This window comes from Cucurbita pepo, chromosome LG07 (assembly GCF_002806865.2).
Source record: "Cucurbita pepo subsp. pepo cultivar mu-cu-16 chromosome LG07, ASM280686v2, whole genome shotgun sequence".
In the NCBI taxonomy this organism is placed as follows: Eukaryota; Viridiplantae; Streptophyta; class Magnoliopsida; order Cucurbitales; family Cucurbitaceae; genus Cucurbita; species Cucurbita pepo.
In genome coordinates, this window is record NC_036644.1 from 4,055,382 (window position 1) to 4,078,345 (window position 22,964).

General features: G+C 37.9%; 1 protein-coding gene across 1 annotated transcript; it reads right to left on the reverse strand.

Annotated features, from left to right (window-relative positions):
• Window positions 1-1,615: 1,615 nt before the first annotated feature.
• On the reverse strand, window positions 1,616-8,623 carry LOC111798665 (RNA-binding protein 24-B-like). The gene is made up of 8 exons (XM_023681953.1): window positions 7,737-8,623; window positions 7,413-7,536; window positions 7,130-7,259; window positions 6,325-6,361; window positions 5,920-6,130; window positions 4,585-4,691; window positions 4,393-4,491; window positions 1,616-2,175 (listed from the first exon to the last, which is right to left on the reverse strand). The coding sequence occupies exons 1-6, from the start codon at window positions 7,965-7,967 to the stop codon at window positions 4,597-4,599; spliced, it is 828 nt and encodes a 275-aa protein (XP_023537721.1). The 5' UTR covers window positions 7,968-8,623; the 3' UTR covers window positions 1,616-2,175; window positions 4,393-4,491; window positions 4,585-4,596.
• Between the last annotated feature and the right edge of the window lie 14,341 nt (window positions 8,624-22,964).

Below are 22,964 nucleotides of genomic sequence, written 5' to 3' on the forward strand. Positions count from 1 at the left end.
ACAAGTAGAACCTCCGCCCCACCCTACCCTACTTTTATTTATATATAAATATAGTGTTAGAAGACTCTTTGTTTCTGAAATTTGAATTTTTAGAAATGACGTTGAAACGTCAGATTATATTTTTATTTACAAAATATTATTTTATTTATTATAATGTTTTACATTAATAGAACTTTCCATAAAAAAATATTTTAAAGGTATATACAATGGAAAACATTCCGCATGAAAATCTCTATCTTGATCCTCGAGAAAATAAATGAAGAATTTCATGAGAATAGATAATGAAATAGTAGATAGAGATGGAGACGAGGAAGGCTTCTCTGTACTCGCATCCGTCCCATGGACATCTCTGTAAGGAAGGCATGATGTTGACTCTTCACCACCATAGACCTCATGGTCTACGTGAGCTATCTCCTGACACATGCGTGTCATGACGTGGGCAAGCGTTTTAAGAGAAGTGTCTTAGGCATCTTCTTTTGAGATTGAGATTCGAAGGATATTGTCGAGTGGCAAAGGTGTGCTGATGTTGCACCTTTTCCCATGAGTCAAAGGTTGCTTTATTAGAATCGGGATTCACACGATCTGTAAAAAGGATTCGTCATGAACTCAAAGGAACTCACCTCAAGGATGCTCGGATAGATAGATATTCGATAGATCCCAAATACGAAGTAAACTCATGGTTTGATTCTTGATAAGTGCACTCGAGCAAACTGCAAAGGCGAACGACATCACAATGTTTAGGGTGGTATCATGAAGCATTGGTGAGACTTGATAGCTTCCCGTCGACTTAAGACTTGCCCTGAGTTATTCCAACAAGCGCTTGAATCACCTAATAAAGTACAAGTTTTGTTTGACCCAACAAAGAGTTTGAATTCCTCTTAATAATGTCCCCAAATCGATGTAGAAGCATGAGTCATTTCATCAAGAACCATAAAAATCAAATAAGATGTGACATTCCATTTGAAGGACCTTAACCTAGAAAAAAAAGGTAAGATTAAGCCTTACGACTTGACCTAGATTAAGCTTAAATTCTCCTTAATGCTAACCACAATCATGATTCATGGTATCAACCCGACTTGAAGAGTACGATCATGACACTCGATTCTCGAGGAGCTGGATGAGAAGAAACTCTCATGTCCGATTCAGTAGTAGAGATGAAATTGAGACATAACCATCAACTATAACCTGAAAACAACCAGATTTCGTAAACACTATAGAGGAAGAATGAAAGGAATATCTTATCGAGGCAATCATATTTGCTTCAGTAGATACGCTATTCAAGCACTTGAACCCGCTTAGATCACGTCTAGACAAATCGAAGCAGTACGAAGGACAATACACGACATTCAACCCATAAACATGTTTGCCATTTGAAATGCCATATCTACAACATATACATTGGAAAAGGATTTAGTGGACAAGTTGATACTAATTAATTTGATTTATAATCAGTAATCATTTCACTTAATTGTCGTTGATTGGCCAAATCCAACTATAATTGGTTGAGAATTGACTGCTTATAAAGCAATTAAAAGGAATCAACAAAAACTCATCTAATTCCATCTCTCATCATCACAAGATTGGACCTAAAAAAGTCATTTTATGGAAGAAAAGATGAACACAAAGGATGAACTAAGTACTCGATAATATCCTTCGATGCAGCCAATCTCAACCCGACGCGCCATCAACGGGTACTAAAATGAAAAATCAGCAATTCAATCTTCTAGATTGGATAGAACCTGAAGCTGCTTCGTTCTTATGAAGTCAGGCCTCAAAACAAATCCAAATTACAATAAATGCTTATATATATAACTAATATGCACATGAACTTGTGAAATCATATATTAGTTCCAAGATGATGATAGACCCACTAACCACACAAAGCACCACAGACTTCTTCCTATACACCCAAAATGCTGGGAGTTTACTATGAAAGAATCATATATTGATTCTAATTTTGACTTCTTTTTACAAGTTTTTATTCCTAAGTAGATGCTTAAACCCGATTCAAGCACCCGTCAATCAATCCATGACGACTACCTACCACTCTCCAGAGCGTCGGTAGCGTGTAAAAGTTTATAAACACTGGGGAAGAAGAAAGGTCTTCCATATTCCTTCTCCACCATTTGGAGCGACTCAAGACCATCTGGCGTCTCTGGTGAGCATGACAATGACCTGCAGCAGTTAAGTACCAGAACACTTTTAGATCAACTGCAAACAATGGAAAGCAATATATGTTCATGTTTACAAGTCGATCGATATTCAACTTCCAGAAAATAAATGTCATGGGGTGGATGCGAGAGGGGGAGGAGTGCAATTTGCTAACATTCTACGGTATAGAGTTCGCATCATAAATAAACGTGTTCATTGGGACGACTTCTCATTTGATATAATGATAAGGATTAAAAGTTTAAGAGATACAAACACCCAAAGGGAGTGAAAAAAAAATTAAAAACACCGAAGACAACCATGAAGAACTTCTCATAAACCTAACAGAACACACTCCTATTAAAAAAAAAAAGTGACTATTATTGAGCCACCATTTTGAGAAACTTGAGAAAACTAAGGAGGTCTTTCTAAATCTGCTGCTTTAACTTTTACTATGGTGAAGCAAGTATTGTTCAGCCTTTTTCATATCGATCAAGCGGGTTTCGTTTCATTTTCCGGAAAGCCTGTCATACTATTTCACTTTTGTTTATATTAGAGAAGAATCTCTGAATTCTTTTGAAGAATTCTACTCTATAAAGCACTATTTCATGACAGATCAATTCTGTGTGCAATCCAAGCTGAATGTTTGTTCATAAAAGCGGAATTTGACTTCATAAAGGAGGCTTCAACAACCAAGACACAAAGGAATGCACCATGAGACTATATAAGAAGAAACACGACAACCCCTAAAAGAATAAATAGGTGGATGAACGATAATAATTAAATTCCATGGAATTAGTGCAAAAGCAGCAGCTCTCAAATATAGACAATAAAAGTCTTCTTGGTAATGAAAACACCTTAAGAACTTCTTTACGCTTCTTATTTGGTCCAACACGTGTTGGCGAGCTTGCTACCCATGTTTCATATTATTTCCCAAAAATCTAGTCATTCTTTCATATTTGATCCAACACGGAGTTTCTTCCTACCCATGTTTAGAGGTCAAACAACGCATTTAGTAAACCATCCTGGTTGAGACTTGAACTTAGATAAACGAGAAGTACCAAAGGAATCTCTACCTTCCTTGAGAAATTTAGAATCAATCCAAACCAACCAAGATGGGACATGGAAAAAGGGAATGGTTGTTTAAATGTAACATTTTCAACAAAAGTTTGACTTCCATGATGAGAGAAAGATGCTAACCAATACCAATCAGCTGAGAATTCAAAAAATGGGCCTTAAAACTAAGAACCTAATCTGGAAAAATGAAAAAACAAACTCCGACGGCAAATGGAGGCTAAAAAACCAGGAGGATGAGGGGAGAAAAGGAGAGAGGAAAGAGCGTTTATTTTACCAAGATCCTTGTTGGGAGGGGTTTTTCTCCCATCGTTCTACCCGTGCTTCTTCTTATTTTCCATAAAGTAAAGGTATTACTTGTGTCTTTTTGATCCAATGTCTCTATCTAAATATATTACATACAGTTGGAAATCTCACATACCCCTAATTCCAACGAGATATTCTAAAAGCACAAATTAAAAGAGAACCACAAAAGTTTATATGCACATATATACAAGTACATCAGAAAGATGCTAAGCTAGGTGTAATAAAAATTATCAACTTAACTCATTCTCGTATTCCAATTTATTTGGAGTCTTGGGAAGATTACAGCGAGCACGAGTTTCCATTCCTTTGTTTATATCACTCTTTCCGTAATGGACACGACTTCAAGATTTCCTAGGTAAGGCCTAAAACTCAGCTGTATGAGAATGAACAAGGTAAATTTCCATACATCTTTCATTTCCTATCCACTCAGACAGCTTAGAGGGTATATTTGGAAACAGTAAATGTATTTTAACTCATCCGCTAACCCAGGGAATATATTTGTAGATATAATTCCCAGTACTATATAGTTCAAACCAAACAGTCATGTCATTTTCAGACATTCTACACTCTCTTTCTTATGAGCATCCATTCACATCTTCAATTCTACCAACTTCATTCCTCAACTACCACACACAAACTAAAACAGGAGAATTGAGGCGGCCAATCGACTTTAGACTCCCCACAAATTAGTTGTTCCCTTAGTATTTGACTCGTATTCCAGAATTGTGGCTGCTATATAATCTATATGAAATAAGATACGAAAGCAAAGAAATTGTCGCAATGATTTTACGATAAACTTTCAAATAGTCATCATCCTGACCATATGAAAATTTCGTAAAAGCTGTGCATTGAGCATAAGACTACCTCTAGAATGCATGATAAATTATTTGCAAGGTTAGATCCGAAGCCCGCCACTCATGTAGCAGCTCCGCTGCTCTAAGTCCTGCTGCAATCTATGGATACCTATGAATGTAGTTAAATTTCAGGTGGTTAGACAGCTGGTGATAAAAATAGGGAATGAAGTTTCAAATATTAACTGCAAAATTTGCTGCTTACCTGATCAACTCCTCACCCAGATGTTTGGTCAGAACCGCTACCTTGTACAAACTGAGAAGGAGAATGAACAACGAACTGTGGTTGTGCTGCAACAGGTGCTGGAATCCCTGATGAAACAAACACGTTTTCCTAATCAAGCATATCTAACATGTTAAAGCATGTTACCTTAGTTTTCCCTCATTCATCACCAGATTAAAAACATGGCACGTGTAAAACGAATAGAAATGTGGCCTAAATTGCATTAAGCAACAAAGATATCTTGATATATTATATCCTCTTTGTTCTGTCGTAAAACAAACTTTTCCTCATCATTTGCCCCCGTAGATCCTTATCCAGTTGTCCTTCAGTTCTGATTTCAATATCCCCATGCACCTTAGGTTGCACTTTCTTTAGTCTCAAATAAAAGAAGTTTTCACAGCAAAAAATCAAAAAGGAAAAATAATCCTGTGTCCCCATAAGATATCCAGTTTTCAGTTCTCTCTTAGCTCAAGCCCACCACTAGCAGATATTGTCCTCTTTGGGCTTTCCCTTTCAGGCTTTCCCTTAAGGTTTTTAAAATGCGTCACACCCTTATTATAAAGAATGCTTTGTTCTCCTCCCCAACTGATGTGGGATCTCACAATCCACCCCCTTTGGGACCCAACGTTCTCATTGACACTCGTTCCCTTCTCCAATCGATGTGGACCCCCCAATCCACCCCCCTTGGGGGCCCAGCGTCCTTGCTGGCACACCACCTTGTGTCCACCCCTTTTGGGGTTCAGCCTCCTCGCTGGCACATCGCCCAGTGTTTGGCTCTGATACCATTTGTAACAGTCCAATTCCACTGCTACTAGATATTATCCTTTTTGGGCTTTCCCTTTAGATTTTTAAAACGTGTCTACTAGGGAGAGGTTTCCACGCCCTTATATATAATGTTTCGTTCTCCTCCCCAACTGACGTGGGATCTCACATCTCTTTACAAGATGGTGACGTTTCAATGTAGAGAAACTTAGAGAATTCTATCAAGTGTTATTCACCACATAACTAAGCCAATGAACAATTGTACAAAAGTTGACCAAGACACCTCTTTTAGATTTAAGAAAAAGGAACTTCCAAAAATAAATGAAAGAAAGAAACAAAAAATGGCCTTAAAAAAAATACCAATGGGCCAAACCAAAAGTGAGACCAAGAAAACTACACAATTACACAAGAGTTCCAATTAATGGCAATAAAAATACAAATTCAAAGAAAAATACCTAAAGAGACTAGACTAAACTCATATTTTAGCCCCTTAGCAATCAAGAGTTATCTCCACATTACAATATCAAAGAATAATCTGCATACAAGGCAAAATACCTGAAGGATATGGTGCCTGAATTGTAGGCATTGGAGAAGATGTTAATGCATTAACATTAGGACCACTAAACTGCACGATCTGAGGGCTTGGCATTCCATATCCGTGTACGGCTCCATATCCATGACCACCAGGGACTGTTTGACCTAATTGTCCATAATGATAAATAGTAGGGCTTGCTGACCCAGGCACCCCATAAATCTGCAGGTATTGCTGACCCACACAACGGTTGCATCCACCCAAACAAAAAAATAAAGACACATAAAATCAGAGCCAATGAGCATATTATGCTAGAGCTAACAAAAACCATAAGAAACTTTAAAGATGCCCTGCATATCACCCTACCCTACTTCCACCCTCCGCAAAATGAATTGTACACACAAGAAAAAATAAAGCAATAGTGATACCTGTGGGTAGACATACTCAGGTCCATAAGTAGCATAACTGCACAGAAAACAAATGATCGAAAATATTAAAAATGTTTCGACGGTGCAAACTTTCATGGGAGGAAATCAATTTACAACCAGCAGTCCAATGTGATACCAGAAGACAAGTATTCAGAATCCAGTATCCCAATTAATAGAGACCAGAGTATCATATCCTACCAACTTGACTTCTCACAGAAACATAAATGCGAGGGAAAACAAGAAATGGGACATCTCCAATAATTCTAGCCATGCTTCTTCGCGTTCAATTACATTAGTCTTGGCACATATCCTCAAATACCTACTATGGTATTCCTGCAATTATCAATCACACTGTGTCATATCACTGATCAGGATATAATCAATCCTGATTTCTAGGAGGCGTCAGTGTAACATATCCTAATGAATGTTGCACGGTGTGATTGGTAATATTACCTCTTGTGCTTAAAATGCTAACATTAAAAAAGCATTGCAGAAGATGTACACCAGCCAAGTGACGACCCTCAGCTATCTTAAGAAACGAAGAACGCTAGCATATATGATCCAACATCTTACAACATCTTTCATTTCCTATAAGACTTGATGACAAATAGAGAAGAAAAATAACCAAAAATCTCATAACTTCAAAATTTTGAAAGCAAGCCAAGCTCCACGAGTCATATCACAAGATGTAAAGGTCGTGATATAGCAAAAAGCAAGAAATCTGAGTCAAACAAAATAATGAAATTAAACTGTAATGGCAGGCTTGGCAGGCTTGGATGCACAAAGAGAAACCTCAGGGACACACCTATAAGGAGGATATGCAAGTCCCTGCTGATAAGGATAAGAAACCGGTTGTTGGTAGCCAAAATTTCCAATATAAGCTCCCCTGTTGGGTTGCATTCCTCCAACATAGACTGCAGGCGGTCTAAAACGTCCTGTAAGAATCAACAGAGCAGAAATAAAGACTCATCAATCCAGAGCTTCAAAAAGCACATACCAGGAAAAATCACTGATCATACAATCACGCACGACAAGAACTGCCAATGTGATTTGCTTAAACAATAAAAAGCCAAATAAGCAAATAATACCATAAGATATAGGTGGCCGAGGCCGGCCAAGTGAAGCCAGATTACAATTGGCTCGCCTGCCATCAATAATTGGAGTAGGATCTGAGCAAGCTCTTCTAGCTGACTCTGGATCCCGGAAAGTCACCTAAAGCCCTCCAAGTAAACAGGAACAAACGTTCAGGTCAATCTAACGTCAAGAATATAAATATTTGTGATCAACCGTGATAGAAAAAAACGTGTAAAACGACTGCTCTTAGGCTATTACTTTTAGAAAGTAGAAATTAAAAGTATAAAGTTGACAAAAACCCCATTAGAGTAAAAAGAAAAAAAACCATTAATACTCACGAAACCATATCCTTTGGATCTCCCTGTATTCTTATCCGTTATAACAACGGCTTCAAGAATCTCCCCAAACTGCTGAAAGTAGTGCCTCATAGTGTCGCTCTGAGTCTCCCAAGCCAAGCCACCAACGAAGACCTTGGTATAAGTGGTATCACCAAAGGGAGAGTTCAAGAACCCAGAACTGGAAGTTGATCCAGAAACGGAACTAGGAACCGGAATATGCTGATAAGCCATTATCAGTGGAGAAATCAAAAGAAATGAACACCCAGTATACAATATAAACAGAGACACAAAGGGTAAGTAGGATTGAATGAAGTGGTGGAGAATTGGTGAATTAGAGAGAAACCCACATAGCAGAAGCAAACCCCTAGGAAAACCCTTGAGAAATTGAGGGAATATACAGAGAGAATCAGGAGAAAAGTGAAAGGGATTGAAAGGGGAAGAAAAGAGGAAAGAGGGAAAGTAAGGCAGAAGAGGAATGATCAAAGCGAACAAGAGTGATCATAATTGGAAATGGAAACCCTAGAAATAAAATGAGAAAGAAAGGGGGATGAGATGGGCCAGACAGGAACAGAGAGAGAGAGAGAGAGAGAGAGAGATCCAGGGAGTGTAGGAAGAAGGCGGGTTTGATAGAGCTGTACAGGGAAAAGCAGGGAAGAAGAAAACGGAATCGGGAAGGAGTATTAGGATTAAAGTAATGGATAATACAGATACGGAGGAGAAGGCGGCGGTGGCGGCGGAGAGGAGAGGGAGGGGGAGGAGGCGGCGGCGGAGGAAAAACACAAGGAGGGGGGAAGGAAAGGGCTGAGAATTTGCTTCTTCATCGTCGCTGTTTTCTTTTGTTTGATTGACGGCCCCTCGAATCTTACGGGATTTCCATTCAGATACTCCACAGTTTCTCTTTTTTTTTTCCAACATTTTTTTTCTTTAAAATAAAAGATTTAACCGCTCTAGTTCAACTAATTATGATTAAAATATTTAAATTTAATATAAATATCGATCCTAATAAAGTTCTATTAATTTTTTCCGCTTAGTTTATTTAAATTTAAAAATTATGGGAAAAAAATTAAATTGAATTAGTTTAGCTTCTTTATTAATTATAACTATTTTCATTTCATTTTAATGTAAATAGCTTTTTAAGAATAATAGAGTAATTAAAACTTAATATTTAAGAGTTTTATAAAAAAGAAATTAAATAAATAAATAAAATTCACGGATTAAAATATGTTTTAAATTGGAATAAAAATTATTCCAATGTGAAAAAAATAATAATAATAAAGAAAGCTAATTGGGTAAGNCGTCCCCTCCAAAATCATTTAAATAAAAAAAATGTAAAAAATAAAAAGACAAAATCTATTGAAATTGGTATCTTTGTCTGGGAAAGTCCTCAACAGACAGCTCAAGAGCTGGTCTACGTGTTGGGCACATTTGTCTTTATTTCTTTTTTCTTTTTATTTATTTATTTTATATAAAAAAAATCAATTGAATTTCTTAATTTTAGAGGATTAAGAATTTTTAAGAATATTAGGGTATGCAACACCTTTTGAATTTCTTCATAATATTTTGTCACTTTTTTTTCTTTTTTTTTTTTATAAAAAAAACAAGAAAGAAATAATACAACAAGAAAGCGGTAAAAGAAAGCAATAAAGTAGTTGATAAGATAAGGAATCAATACAAGGGGAATAAGATTCGGATTACCTTGTCGATCGAATATCTCAAGACAAGAACATTGTTTGAGATTCGAATCACTCCACAAGCAAGATCGATCATGTCTAGCTTGAATGATTCTTGTTGATCAAATATCTCAAACACTTGTTTGAGATTCGAATCACTCCACAAGCAAGATTGATCATGTCTAGCTTGAATGATTCTACATGCAATCTAAACTACATAGAATTGCAAAGAAACTTAGCCATTGGCTAAAGAAAAGCACAAATGCTTCTTTCTATATTTTCCAAGTCTACCTTACAAATACAACATACATGGCTTTATATAGCCTCAAAATGAAACTATTAAAGGCATTCCAAAAGTTGTAACATTCACACTTTATGGCCATAATTAGCCATTATGTAAATGTAACCGAAATTAAATAAAAAGTCTTAAAATACAATAACTCTAAATTATAACCCACCCAAAATTTGCAACAATCAAACTTTATTCTTCTTCAATGTAGCATGAATTGAAACATATTTTGATAATTTTGACAACCTTTTCTTCACATCTTCATTGAAGTATATTGTATGATTGATGTCTCTCAGTTCATATCAGTAGTACAAGGGGTTGGATTGGTATGGCAACCCTACGGGGTGAATAGGTAAAAGAAAGCAATAAAGTAGTAAAAGTGTTGGATTGGTATGGCAACCCTAGGGGGTGAATAGGACGATAAAAGTGTTTAAATATGATTAATTTTTTTAATGATGAAACTTTTTACAAACAAGTAGAAGATGATAATTACTAGAACAATATAATTCAAGTCAAAACAATAATCAAGTAGAACATGCAATAAATCACAATAATAAATTTGAAATTAAATAGGAAAGAGTTAGAGAAAATGACACCCTAGTTTTATAATGGTTCGGTCAAACTCAACTTACTCCACTCCCCAAGCGCCTCTTGGGAATTTGAATAAAAAACTTTCTCGACTCTTTCCATGGATCAGAGCCAAACCGCTACACCGCTCTTTTTACGAGTTCAAGAGCAAACTCAATCATTTCCACGACGCAGGATCAAACCGATACAAGTATTTGAGTTTGATAATAACACACCACAACTCTATCAAAGAGTAGATTTACAATTTGGGACACTCACAACTATTTCCTCACAATACAATAATAATCCCTCTCAAGAATAAGATGAAGAGAAATAAACTTGTAAGCTTGGAGAGAGCAACAAACAATGGAGACTTTGAACAAATGAGGATTGGAGAATGTATGTAAGTTGTGTATATTAAAATGTGGGTGAAGATAGTTTATATAGAGGAGAAAAGTGGTAAAATGTAGGAATTAATATTGACCATTGGATTGTGTTAGGAATAATGGAATGTGGAGATTAAAAGTAAATAAATCAGAAAATTTTCCAAATTCATTTATTTAAATTTTTTAATATAATAATAATAAAAATGATGTGAGTAACTACCAAAATTTTAAAATATAATAATATAATATAGTAATAATAAAAATCGATGTGAGTAACGGTTAGATTCAAATTTATATTTTGTAAAAATAATTTTATTTAGAAATATAATAGTAAGAAAAACTCTACCATTTGTTACTCTTCCAACATTATAAAGGTCTNGAAGTATATTGTATGATTGATGTCTCTCAGTTCATATCAGTAGTACAAGGGGTTGGATTGGTATGGCAACCCTACGGGGTGAATAGGTAAAAGAAAGCAATAAAGTAGTAAAAGTGTTGGATTGGTATGGCAACCCTAGGGGGTGAATAGGACGATAAAAGTGTTTAAATATGATTAATTTTTTNCAATTAATTGATTGAAATTAATTAAAGTGAGATCAAGGGCCAACAAGCCAACACAAGGCAGGGTTTCAGCGTGTCATGGGCATGCGGCCATGGGCGACATGCCTTGGACAAGCATGACCATGACACTCTGTGTAAGGACTTTAAGACCCTTCATATGAAGGTGTTTCTAATTTCTTTTCTCGTATTCTCACCATTGCTAATAAAATGTGTTTCCATGGTGAAAAGATGAGTGATGTTAGCAGTATTGAAAAAATCTTGCGCTCCATGACTTCAAAGTTTGATTACGTGGCTTGCTCCATTGAAGAATCCAACGATTTGAACATCATGACCATTAATGAATTGCAGAGTAGTCTACTGGTTCATGAACAACGTGTGCAAAGACATACTGTGGAAGAGCAAGCATTGAAGATCACTTTTGATAGCAGTACAGGGAGAACAAATTGTGGAGGTGGCACATTTTGAGGTAGAGGACGAGGAGAAGGATGCTGGATAAACTCGATCATATCCCAGTTGGAGCTACAATGGTGTACTGTGATAATAGTTCTATTATTAAGCTGACCAGAAATCTAGTCTTGCATGGTTGAAGCAAACACATTAATGTTCGGTTCCACTTCCTCCATGATTTAAGTAAATATGGAACTGTGATGTTACAACATTGTCATATTAAAGAGCAAGTGGCTGATATCATGACAACCTTTGACTCGAGTTGTGTTTGAGAAGCTACGCATGTTGCTTGGTGTATGTCAAGATCCTAAAGTTTGATCTAAAGACTACGTCATCATCAGTTCAAGGGAGTGAATGTTGCAAAAGATTCGATTGCTATTTATATGTTTTAGTTCCTAAATATCGGATCACTGATATAATCTTATGCCCGCAATCTTTGATTTGACATGACTTTATTTTTATCTTCTCTTAACCATTGTATTGGCTATAAATATACTCATTTTTCACATAATAAAGCATTGAATTTATCACGCTCATTTTCTCGTCCACCTTCCAAGCCCTTCCTCATGAAACCATAGCTCCCACCTCTTTTCTTCATTGTCTATTCATTTGCATGGGACTCACAAACTAAACGCGCCTATTCATACAGTGATGATGTAGACCAACCCTCTTCATTAGTGGTCGCTCAAAGCTCGAGTTTCACCCACTCCCTTCATTGTAACCCGAACAACGTTACCATATCCTCGGACCATTCTAAGCGAGAAACTTCAGCGGATGAATAGGAGAGTTCACCAAGAAGGGGAGACACATTAAGGTAACTGGAAATCGCCACCCCTAGAAGAAGAATGACAAAGTGGCAAAAATTGGGAGGACCTAAAAGACTATTTTTGAAAATATTTTGAAGGAGTTAGCTTCTCGTTTTATCCGAGAAAACGCGACAACCATAGTTATAGACTTAACGTTTAGCAACGTAGATAAGTTTTGCATGACTATTTATTGAACAGTTATAGATTACCGGCTAGAAACCTAGAGTAAGATGAGACAACAGCATAGAGAACCTAAGTGCCAGCATAGGCAAGCTTTTAGCGTATTTCATAGTCTTGGATTTAAGAAAAGTTAGAGTAGCAGACAAAGACACATTCTGTCATAAGTTTAGTTTAAGAAGTTGCAAGCATGGTGATACTAATATTTTTATACTCATTCTTGCTATTATTTTTTAGAGGATAGCGGAGAACTTTAGCTGTGAGACATTAGACTCTATAAACATATCAATGTAGTGTTTAAATTACAATCAATTTTTTTTTAATGTACATGTAAGTATGTTATAATAAAGATATATTTTGCTTCGTAACTTATGAGTTCTCCGCTCTAACATACTTGCATGTACAGTAACTTATAACATTCTTACATGCTTACATGTACCCTCGCTAAATTTTTTTAATGTACATGTAAATATGTTATAATTAAGTAGGTTATAAACGACTGTCATATAAATAGAAATTACAATCAACTTACAAAAGTATACCATTAAACAATCTACATCTGCATATTTGTATTTATCGAGTTCTAGCTAAGGTCTATGAGATGACGCCTGATGATTGTGACAGTGGTACAATATCACTTATCATTCGGCAACCAAAGAAAGACCGTTTGAAGTGGTATATGGGCGCCCACGACCTCACATTATGTCTTCGTCCTATACTCATGAGCCCAATAGGAGTATTTGGTGGAACGGGTGAACTATACTTGCTTCTGGATAGATGTGTGGGATAGAGGGCTTGTGGTACCAGCTGCCCTTCCTCCTCTACTTTGAGAACCGTGTGAACAGAGAGTGCGCAAAAGGGAAAGAGCAACCTCATATTAGGCACGACCGCAACATCAACTGGTAGTTGGAAGGTGCATGATAGCGAAGATCAATCCATCTCAATCTATAAAAAAAAAATATTGCCTTGGACAAGTAACCCAAAAATCTCGAAAAACAGCTCGCTTGACGAAAACTCTTTTAGAGCCTGGTATAAGCCAAGCCCCTTCAATTCGGCAAGAAGAGTCGTTATAGAATAGTCTTTTGGTCCGCTTTCCCGTTCTTTCAGATTTTCTGGCCAGTAGGTTTTAAGCGGACCTGCCTTGCTGACATGGTGGATATGAAAGATCTCGTTGCGCTTGCTTCCACTGATACGTACATGAATGGAATGGATGCAGTTTCTGCTTCTGATTGGTCCTTCTCGATTACCTCCTTCACTTATTGGTCTTAGAGCTTCTCTCTCGTAAACTCTTGAACCTGAACCTTTACAGTCGAGCTACTTACTCCTGTTCCTATTCTCTCGTTCACCTGATTGAACTGAAAAAGAAGATTCTCGTAATCAAATCATCATTTGTCTCTCGTAACCTCAAAGGCATAAATTGTTCACGTTCTTCTCCTTTACAATCTCGTATCATATTCAATCAATCTTCTCCCTATTGGTTAGAAATATGGAGATACATTTACCGTCACATGTTAGCCCTTGGCTTATTCTAAACTGTTACATTTGTTATTAAGAAAAGAAGAATTTGGAGAGACTAACCCAAAGGCATAAATTGTAAGCTTCTTCTCAAGGAAGCCCAGTCAAGTAATCAAAGACTTGAACAATACCGCATACCGAGACGGAACAACAAACAACTTTCCTTCCGGGTGGTCTACCCATCTCACTTGCTTAGTTGACTAAGGTAAGGTAGCTTAACCTTGAAGAAGGGGCATTTCCCTCTCGTCCTATTATGGTAAGGTAGTCAAGTCTTGGAAGAAAGCAAGTTTCTTAGTGAATATGGTAATCTGGTCTAGATAGGCAGTTTAATTTTCTAATTGAGTAGCCTCGCAGGTCGTCCAACCTAGTTTTCTAAGAGTGGTCGATGTAGGCTAAGATTCTTTTCTTTTGTTTTGAGTAAGCTTTCTCTTGTAAGCACAACTCCCCCTCCTTCCCGAAGAAATTTTTGTAAGCCAGTCAATTCACCTTAAATTAGATTGACTATAATCGGCTATTCCGTCTATCATTATAAGCCTTGGAAACTTTCCATTCTTTCGATTCCTTCTGTCTTCTTCCCTTTCATTTCAACTGCTGGAATAGACCCGTCACCCCTAATCATGATGTGGGGACTGAAGCCCGTCTTTCTTTCTTTTTTTTGTGCCAGTAGTTTGATTATAGGCAGGAAATGTGCTTGTTGCAGGTGTAGGATCATAAAAAATCGTAATCTCCTGTACTCGGATTAAGGGATTCACTTCAATTGCAAAAGTAGAGTGGATCTTCTTGAAAATTGAGGACAGGAAGATCCTAAATGATCGGCTAAACTAAATGTGCAAACTTGGTTTTGGAGATTATAGGTAAGTGTAGATTGTCTCTTTCACCGGGACCATAGGTACATAACATAGACTAAATTCATTTCAACAAAGTTATGTAAGCCCTGATCCATGTTGTGTGTCGTAATGCCACAACCTTCAAGATACCACTTGTTGTGTTGTTGTGACACAACCAAAATATTATGATGTCCTATTGTTGTAGCAGAAGCGAAAGCAAAATCAATCATACTCACACACCCACAAATAGAAATTAAACAAAGAGACACAAAGATTTACGTAGTTTGAAGAAAAGAAATTTTTCTACATCCACGGTGGTAGCCAATCACTGTAACCAAAGTGTATCTCTTACACTCTCACACTGCAAAGTCTATCTTACAAAGTGCATCTCTCACACTCTTACACTACAAAGTCTATCTTACAAAGTGTATCTCTCGGACTATCACACTACAAAAGCTCTCTTACAAAGTTCCTCCCAATTACCTCTAGGCAAATACAAAATGACGATTACTCCACATGACTCCAAATCTCAAAAGAATGTTAGACACGCCTTTATATAGACCTAACAATACTAATTCTCATCCTTGAACCAAATAAATGAAAATACAGAACAAAATAGTTATGAACTAAATGAGAGTTAATAACCAAAATAAACGAGAGTATGAACCATCAAAGTTTATAACAACCCCCCTCTAGGACAACTTACAACAACCCAAAGGGTTCATTTGAAAGACTACGTAGGAGAAAAGAGTACTCAAAAGGTTGACCAATCTTGACGAAGTAATAAGATCACACCTCTACATTCCCATAGAAAATGAGAATCAGAGGTTCAACCGGTAGTGAGTCCGAGAAAAAGCGAAGGTCGTGGCGTGAGGTACAATCCACATCAAAAAAACTTGAGTAATGTATAGCTTCTACAATTGCAGTTAGTATTTTTAGGAGATGCAATGATGTTAGATAAATCCCTATATTTATGTTAAGAGTTGACACATCTCTCCATTTTTAAGATATAATTGTTATTTTTAAATATCCAAATTGAATAAGAAATAAAATCATCGAGTAGAATCTGAAATACTGTCTCTCTCTTGTGTTTTTATGTTATTTTATTCTTCTAACATTTTTCTTCGGCTTTTTTTCTCGGTCAATGATTTCCTCCGATTTGCTCGGTCAAAGTTAACAAACACAACTGTATCAAACTCATCATCATATTTTAGTTGGAAACGAAATAAGAGTCCTTTCATCTACTTACCACCAGATGATGAAGTTTTGTACGCCTAATGGAATTGGATTGGTATGGTGAGAGTAATTGATATCCCAATAATATTACTAGTCCACTTATCCTCTTCTTAGCTAATAAACTTTATTAAATAGGATTAGCTTTAGAATAAGTTACTAGCTTATAGAGCAATTATAAGAGATTTGGTAATAGTTGCCAAATTGTGGATCCAATTCCGTGTTTTAATTAGGAAGATTGTAGTTATTAACTTGAGGAGAGAAAGTTTAGGAAGCTAATTAATGTTTTCTCCCCTATAAATACTCATGATATGTATGTTCTCTTCACAACAACTGCAAAGAGAATTGAAAAGCATAAGTATTTAAGGTTCTTATATTTAAAAGCTTTCTCCCCTCACGATGTTCTTCCTTCTTCAGTTGTTTGTTTCGACATATTTCGATCGTGGGTCATTTTCAACATTTGGTATCAAACCTAGGATGCAAAAACAAATGTTGTCACCACATAAAGTCATCGGAGGAGATATGACGACAATAAAGAACGGAAAAGAGGGGAGTGTAACGCTTTAGTACCCATTACTCACGAAGAGTAACTACGCAGTATAGTTGATAAAAATGCGTATCAACTTACAGGCACAAGGCGTGTGGGACGCCATCGAGTATGGTGACGTTGAGGAGTATAAGATAGGATGACTATTGCCGCCATCTACCAGGGAGTCCCAAAGGACGTTCTTCTCATGTTGGTAGAGAAGGACTCGACAAAGGCAGCGTGGTGACGTTGAAGTGCATAAGGATAGGATGACTCTTGCCGCCATCTACCAATCAGCCTCGAAGGACGTCCTTATCATGTTGGCAGATAAGGACTCATCAAAGGCAGCATGGAAGACGCTACAAACACTGCATGTGGGTGTAGAACGTGTCAAGGAAGCAAAGGTACAGACCTTGAAAAGTCAGTTCAAGGTTATCCGCATAAAGGACTGTGAATCCATAGATAACTTGTTGGAATAAACTTAAATGAAAAGGGTAGTTATATTTCTTTTTTTTTTTTTTTAATTGGAGTGAGCTTTGAAACTAAATCGTGGAAGGAAAAGGCCAAANTTTTTTTTTTTTTTTTTTTTTTTTTTTTTAATTGTAGTGAGCTTTGAAACTAAATCGTGGAATGAAAAGGCCAAAGGAAAAAAAATGAAAGGCAAATAACTATTTCAGGAATAGTGGGAACTGTTTCAGGAACAGTGGGTTAGAAAAGGATGGGATATGCGATAGCCAATTTTAGCCTTTATAAAACCTATAAATTAGTTTGCTTTCTCATGGTAAAAGGCAGAGCCGGAAGAGCAAGAGAGTAAGCAGCCAATTTTAGCCTTTAGAAAACCTATAAATTAGTTTGCTTTCTCAGGGTAAAAGGGGAAGAGCAAGAGAGTAAGCAGAGTTGTTTCATTTAAGTACAATGTAATAGAAAAAGAGTTTTTCAGAATTCCTTGTCTCCTTATCTCTCCCCTCTTGACATCTCCTTCACAGTTTCGTGAGTGTTATTTTAACAAATTAGTATCAGAGCGAGCTTTTATTTCAACAAATTGGTATCAGAGCCGATGGCAAATTTGATGGGACAAATGTCGCTACCACGATTAACGAAGACAAACTACGAGAATTGTAANTAGTTGATAAAAATGCGTATCAACTTACAGGCACAAGGCGTGTGGGACGCCATCGAGTATGGTGACGTTGAGGAGTATAAGATAGGATGACTATTGCCGCCATCTACCAGGGAGTCCCAAAGGACNGAGGTGGTCGAAGAAGGTTTCGAAGAACCAAAGGATACCACAGATTATACGGCAGCGCAAAACAAGACGCTAAAAGAATTGCGATCAAAGGGTAAGGCAGCATTATACATGTTGATCTGGGCCGTTGACGAGTCGGGCTTTGAGAAGATTGTCAGGGCAACTACTTCAAAAGTAGCGTGGGACACTTTAGAAAAGGTGTTCAAAGGAACCAACCAAGTCAAGCAAGTGCGTCTACAAACTCTGCGTGGCGAGTTGGAGAGCAAGAAGATGAAGGAGTCAGAAAATGTATCTGACTACATTACGCGCGTACAGACCGTATCAAACCAACTAAATCTAAACGGAGAAATGTTACCCGAGACACGGGTTGTGGAGAAGATCTTGAGGTCGTTAACCGAAAACTTCGAGAATGTTATATGTGCGATCTAAGGACCTAGCGAAGTTCATGGTCGATGAGCTCGTCGATTCTCTCGAGGCACACGAGCAACGTAAGAAAAAGAAGGAGGAGACATTTGATCCAGCGCATCAGACTAAGACATCATTAAAGGATGAAAAGGTACTCTACTCTCAAAATATTCAAGGTAGAGGTCGTGGAAGTCGCGAAAATGGTCGAGGTGGTGAAGATAGCAGAAATGAAGAAATCTATAAGGAGAAGAGTCAGTCGAGCCAAACAAATTGGCGTGGAAGAGGACGCAGTCAAGGATATAATTCCAACATCTAGTGTTACAAATGTCAAAAATATGGTCACTATGCAAATAATTGTAACTCTTAAAAATGTTACAATTGTGGCAGAATGGGTCATTATGCAAGAGATTGTCAAGCCGAGAAAAAGGTGGAAGAAACGATCAACCTAGCCTTGGATGACGCAACAATCGGAGCATTCTCTTGATGACCCAAAATGAAGAGCTGAACATAAAAGGACAAGACGGTGCGAAAGATGATGGCGATAGTCATGAGGCAGTGGAAACTGTTGGAAATGAGGTGATGCACAATAGATGTGGCGAAATCTTGATATCGGTGACGAGAAAATAAAAGAAAGATGAACAACTAGATAACAAAGAGCCTGAGCTCGAAGAGAGATAGCTCCAATGGCTAGAAAGGCAATTTGAAGAAGAAAGAAGAAAGATGATAAGAATGGAGAGAAAATGGACGAAGGAAAGAAAGAGTTAGAAATGAAGGTTGAAAGGTTAGGGAAGGAAATTGCTGAGCTGAGTGAGAGTTCCTCTCATCTCAAACAGAAGAAGGAAGAGAATGGGAAGATAATTTCTGAACTTGTGAAGAAAGGAAGAGAATGGGAAGATAATTTCTGAACTTGTGAAGAAAGTTGAAGAAGGTGTGGAGAAAGAGAATGGTTTGTTAACGGAGATTGATGCTCTAGTGGACTAGCTAGTGAGGGAGGAGAAAAATATAGAGATGCTGACTCAATAGAGAGATTCACTCGACGTGAATTCGAATCGAGTCCAATAGGAGGCAGTGAATTTACGACACACGATTGAGGTACTCACTCGTGATAAAACTGAAATGGAGGAAGCAAAAATAGAAGTTGAAAATGTCGTTGTGGACTTGCGAAGGGAATTGAGTAAACTGAATGAAGCTATGACGTTTGTATCGAGCGTGACTGAGAACGGGAGAAATGAGGAGTTGGTGTCTCAAATGGGATGTTCTCGAGAAGCACAAAATGAAGTCTCATCAGAAAAGGACAAGCTCAGTTTGCCGCTCGAGGACTGTTAGATAAAACCTGAGTTTTCCTTATTTAGATTCACACGCTTTCATTAGTTCTCCGTTTGACCATTTGACAAACACGTCGAATGGATTAACAAAGTTTTAGACGACAATTTTGTAGGAAGTGGCACAGATTTAGTTGGCCACTCTCCAGCCATCCTTAGGATAGGTTATATTTAAATAGGAAATCTGTTGAGAAGATTTCACAACCTGATTTTAAGCGCAGTCAAAATTTCAGTCATTCTCTCTCTTTGTTATTTTACGCATTTTATTTTTCTTCCAACAACCTCTTGTCGACAATTTCCTCTCACCGAAAAGAAAGGATTTTCCTGGACGATTATCGAAAAACAACAAGGACAAAGAGAGGAAATTGAAGAAACCATGACTAAGCTCGAAAAACGAAAACGACGCAGGTGGAATCATTGAATATAGCATTCAAGTTTATGAGGGAGTTTTGTTGGAATAAACTTAAATGAAAAGGGTTGTTTTATTTTTTTGTTAATTTTAGTGAGCTTTTAAACTCAGTCGTTGACAGAAAAGACCAAAAGAAAAAAAATGAAAGGCTAATAACTATTTCAAGAATAGTGGGTTAGAAAATGATGACATATGTGATAGCGAATTTTAGCCTTTAGAAAACCTATAAATTAGTTTGTTTTTCATTGTAAAGAGAGCAAGTAGAGCAAGCAAAGTTGTCTCATTTAAGTATAGTGTAATCGAAAAAGGGTTTTTTAAGAATTCCATTTTCTCCTTGTCTCTCCCCTCTCGACATCTCCTTCACAGTTTCGTGAGTGTTATTTTAACAAATTAGTATTAGAGCGAGCTTTTATTTCAACATATTGGTGTGAGAGCCGATGACGAACATGATGAGACAAATGTCACTACCATGATTAACGGAGACGAACTACGAGAATTGGAACATTCAAATGAAAGCTCTTCTCGGTTCTCAGGATGCATGGGAGGTGGTCGAAGAAGGTTTCGAAGAACCAAAGGATACCACAGGTTATACGGCAGCGCAAAACAAGGCGCTAAAAGAATTGCGATCAAAGGATAAGGCAGCATTATACATGCTGTTCCAGGCTGTTGACGAGTCGAGCTTTGAGAAGATTGTCAGGGCAACTACTTCAAAAGAAGAGTGGTACACTTTAGAAAAGGTGTTCAAAGGAACCGACCGAGTCAAGCAAATGCGTCTCCAAACTCTGCGTGGTGAGTTGGAGAGCATGAAGATGAAGGAGTCAGAAAATGTATCTGACTACATGACGCGCGTACAGACCGTAGCAAACCAACTAAATCGAAACGGAGAAATGTTACTCGAGACACGGGTTGTGGAGAAGATCTTGAGGTCGTTAACCGACAACTTCGAGAATGTTGTATGTGCGATAGAAGAGTCAAAGAACCTAGCGAAGTTCACGGTTGATGAGCTCGCCAGTTCTCTCGAGGCACACGAGCAACGTAAGAAAAATAAGGAGGAGACACTCGATCAAGTGCTTCAAACTAAGGTATCATTATAGGATGAAAAGGTACGTTATGTTATAATCGCACTTTTAATGGCAGCAGACTTACGATTATGCAGCACTCACTTTCCAACGACAAGTGAGCCAAGCAATCTCGTTCTTATGTCGCCTATGGCCAAGCGACGTATGCTCGAGCCTCTAGCCTCCGTTTTAAGAGGAGGTTTTAGAAGATGAGAGCAGAGAGAGATTTTTGAAAGAGACGTTATATAAGCAAGCAAGAGAGAAATAACAACGGCTTACGGTATATAACATTGGGTAGGGAGAAGTTGACAACTTGACAACTAGTTGTATCCCCCCTATAGTACATTCTGAGGCATTTCATGTCTGACAGGCCTAGACATGATATTTCTGAAACGTCATATTTCTGAAACACTAGAATATGAAAAGACATGAAGGGTTGGGTTTGTCATGGGCATGCGGCCATGGGCAACATGCCTTGGACGAGCATGACCATGACATCCTCCCCCACCTAATTGGTTGACGTCCTTGTCAACCGACTACTTTCAAAACTGGCGATGTGGGTGGCGGCAGAGTCCAGATCTTCGGCGCGTTCCCAGCTGGTTTCCTCCGTAGGGAGATTCTTCCATTTGACAAGGAATTCGCGAATCGTCCGTACGGGTCTTCCTATCTTCCTAACTCTGTCGGCTAGGATCTCCTTTATTTCTTTGTTGTCTCTTTATTTCAGATTGATGCTTGGTCTCGTGATGACATTTCACTGGTCGTCGTCCGGGTCAAGGTGATAGGGCTTCAAGTTGCTCACATGATTTACTGGGTGGATTTTCATCCATGTGGGTAGCGCAACTCTATAGGAAGTATCTCCAATCTTTTTAAGGACTTCAATTGGGCCTTCATATTTTTGAACTAGTCTCTGGTTCTTTCAACTGCGAAATCTGATTTGTTATGGTCTCAACTTGATGAGGGCTTGATCTCCTGCTCGGAATTGGAGGGGGCGACGCTTCTTGTCCTCCCACTTCTTCATATACTTGGAAGCTTTCTCTAAATATGCCCGGGCTATATCTGTTGGCTGCTTCCATTCTCTTGTGAAGTTCTGAGCTTGAGGGTTTTTTCCTACATAAGGATGATCAATAATATGAGGCAAGGTCGGTTGTCGTCCACTTAACAATTTCAAAGTGACTCTTCCCCGTAGACGAGCTCGTTTGACAATTGAAACAGAATTGAGCGACATCTAGCAGTTGTATCCAGTTCTTCTGGTGAGCGTCGACGAAGTGACATAAGTATTCTTCGAGCAAGCAGTTGAACCGTTTCGTCTGTCCATCGGTTTGAAGGTGATAGCTCGAGGAGATGTTTAAAGTCGTTCCCAAGAAGGCAAATAATTCGGTCCAGAATGTCCCAATGAATCTACCATCCCTATCACTGATGATGCTCGACGGAATGCCCCATAACTTGACAACATGTTTGAAAAATAGTTGGGCTATTAGTTGAGCCGAGCATAATTTGGGAGTGGGGACGAACGTCGCATATTTTGAGAACCGATCTACGATAACCAAGATGGCGTCATATTCCCCGACTTTTGGGAGGTGTGTTATGAAGTCCAGAGATACACTTTCCCAAGGTCTTGTTGGCACAGGTAGAGGTTCCAAGAGTCCCGAGACTTTGACTTTCTTGACTTTGTCTTGTTGGCAGATGAGGCATGTCTTGGTGTACTGCATGATGTCGTCTTGCATATTCGGCCAGAAGTACCCCCTTTTTTATTAGGGCATATGTTCTTTGCCACCCAGGGTGTC